At 37.7% G+C, this 763-nt stretch overlaps 1 protein-coding gene across 1 annotated transcript in view; it reads left to right on the forward strand.

The window, feature by feature from the left end:
- The first annotated feature begins 267 nt into the window (after nucleotides 1-267).
- The window catches only part of LOC111487593 (two-component response regulator ORR26-like), a 3,335-nt gene continuing 2,839 nt past the window's right edge, over nucleotides 268-763 (forward strand). Inside the window, exon 1 of the mRNA XM_023135042.1 lies at nucleotides 268-515. Within this exon, the coding sequence (XP_022990810.1) occupies nucleotides 392-515 (124 nt within the window). The 5' untranslated portion in view covers nucleotides 268-391. The remainder of the gene's footprint in view (nucleotides 516-763) is intronic.

Here is a 763-nt window from a genome sequence, read left to right on the forward strand (position 1 = left end):
TCAAATGTAAGATCTGACTTTCTTTTCTTTTAATGTCTTTCCATATCACATTTCTTCTTTTTCATTACTTTTTGTTTCTTTTGAAGCACTCAGTTTTGTAAAATTACTCCGCGGATATAAATTTCAATTCCTAAGACACTTTCAGTTTTGGGTTACTCTCATCTAATTGTCACTTCTCTTCTTGCTTTTGCATGGATGATTTCACTAAGCACCTGACCCTCTCTCTCTCCTCCTCACTCTCTCTCTTTATTCTGTGTGTTGTTTGTATCTCTGCCTGTTAAACTTTTAATTTATCTCTTCTTTTTGGTTGTTCATCTTTCTCCTCCAAAATTTGCTCCCTCAGCTCCTCTCAATTCCAGAAGTTTCATCCCCTCTGTGGGAAATTTAGGAGATGGGTCATTGGGTCCCTGATTCTCTCCCTAGTTTTGCCAAAAAACTTCATATCTTGGTGGTGGATCATGAAACCTTATCTCTCAAGCACTTGAGTTCATTGCTTAGGCAGCAGTCTTACAATGGTACATAACATCACAATATTTCCATTAATCTCTTTCACCATCCTAATTTTAATTTTTTTAAGCAACCGTCTAAATCTAATGTTATGCTTCTTTTTGTATCCGGTAACATGTTGCAATCCTTAAAAGAAACTCAATGCATTTTAGTGGTAGATGTATGATGGGATTCGAGCTTGTGAAATTGTTATGGATCAGTGTGTGATCGATTAACAACTTCTCAAATAGGAAGGGGGGGGGGGGGGGGGGGGGGA

The sequence above is a fragment of the Cucurbita maxima genome, unplaced genomic scaffold (assembly GCF_002738345.1).
Source record: "Cucurbita maxima cultivar Rimu unplaced genomic scaffold, Cmax_1.0 Cma_Scf00012, whole genome shotgun sequence".
NCBI lineage: Eukaryota > Viridiplantae > Streptophyta > Magnoliopsida > Cucurbitales > Cucurbitaceae > Cucurbita > Cucurbita maxima.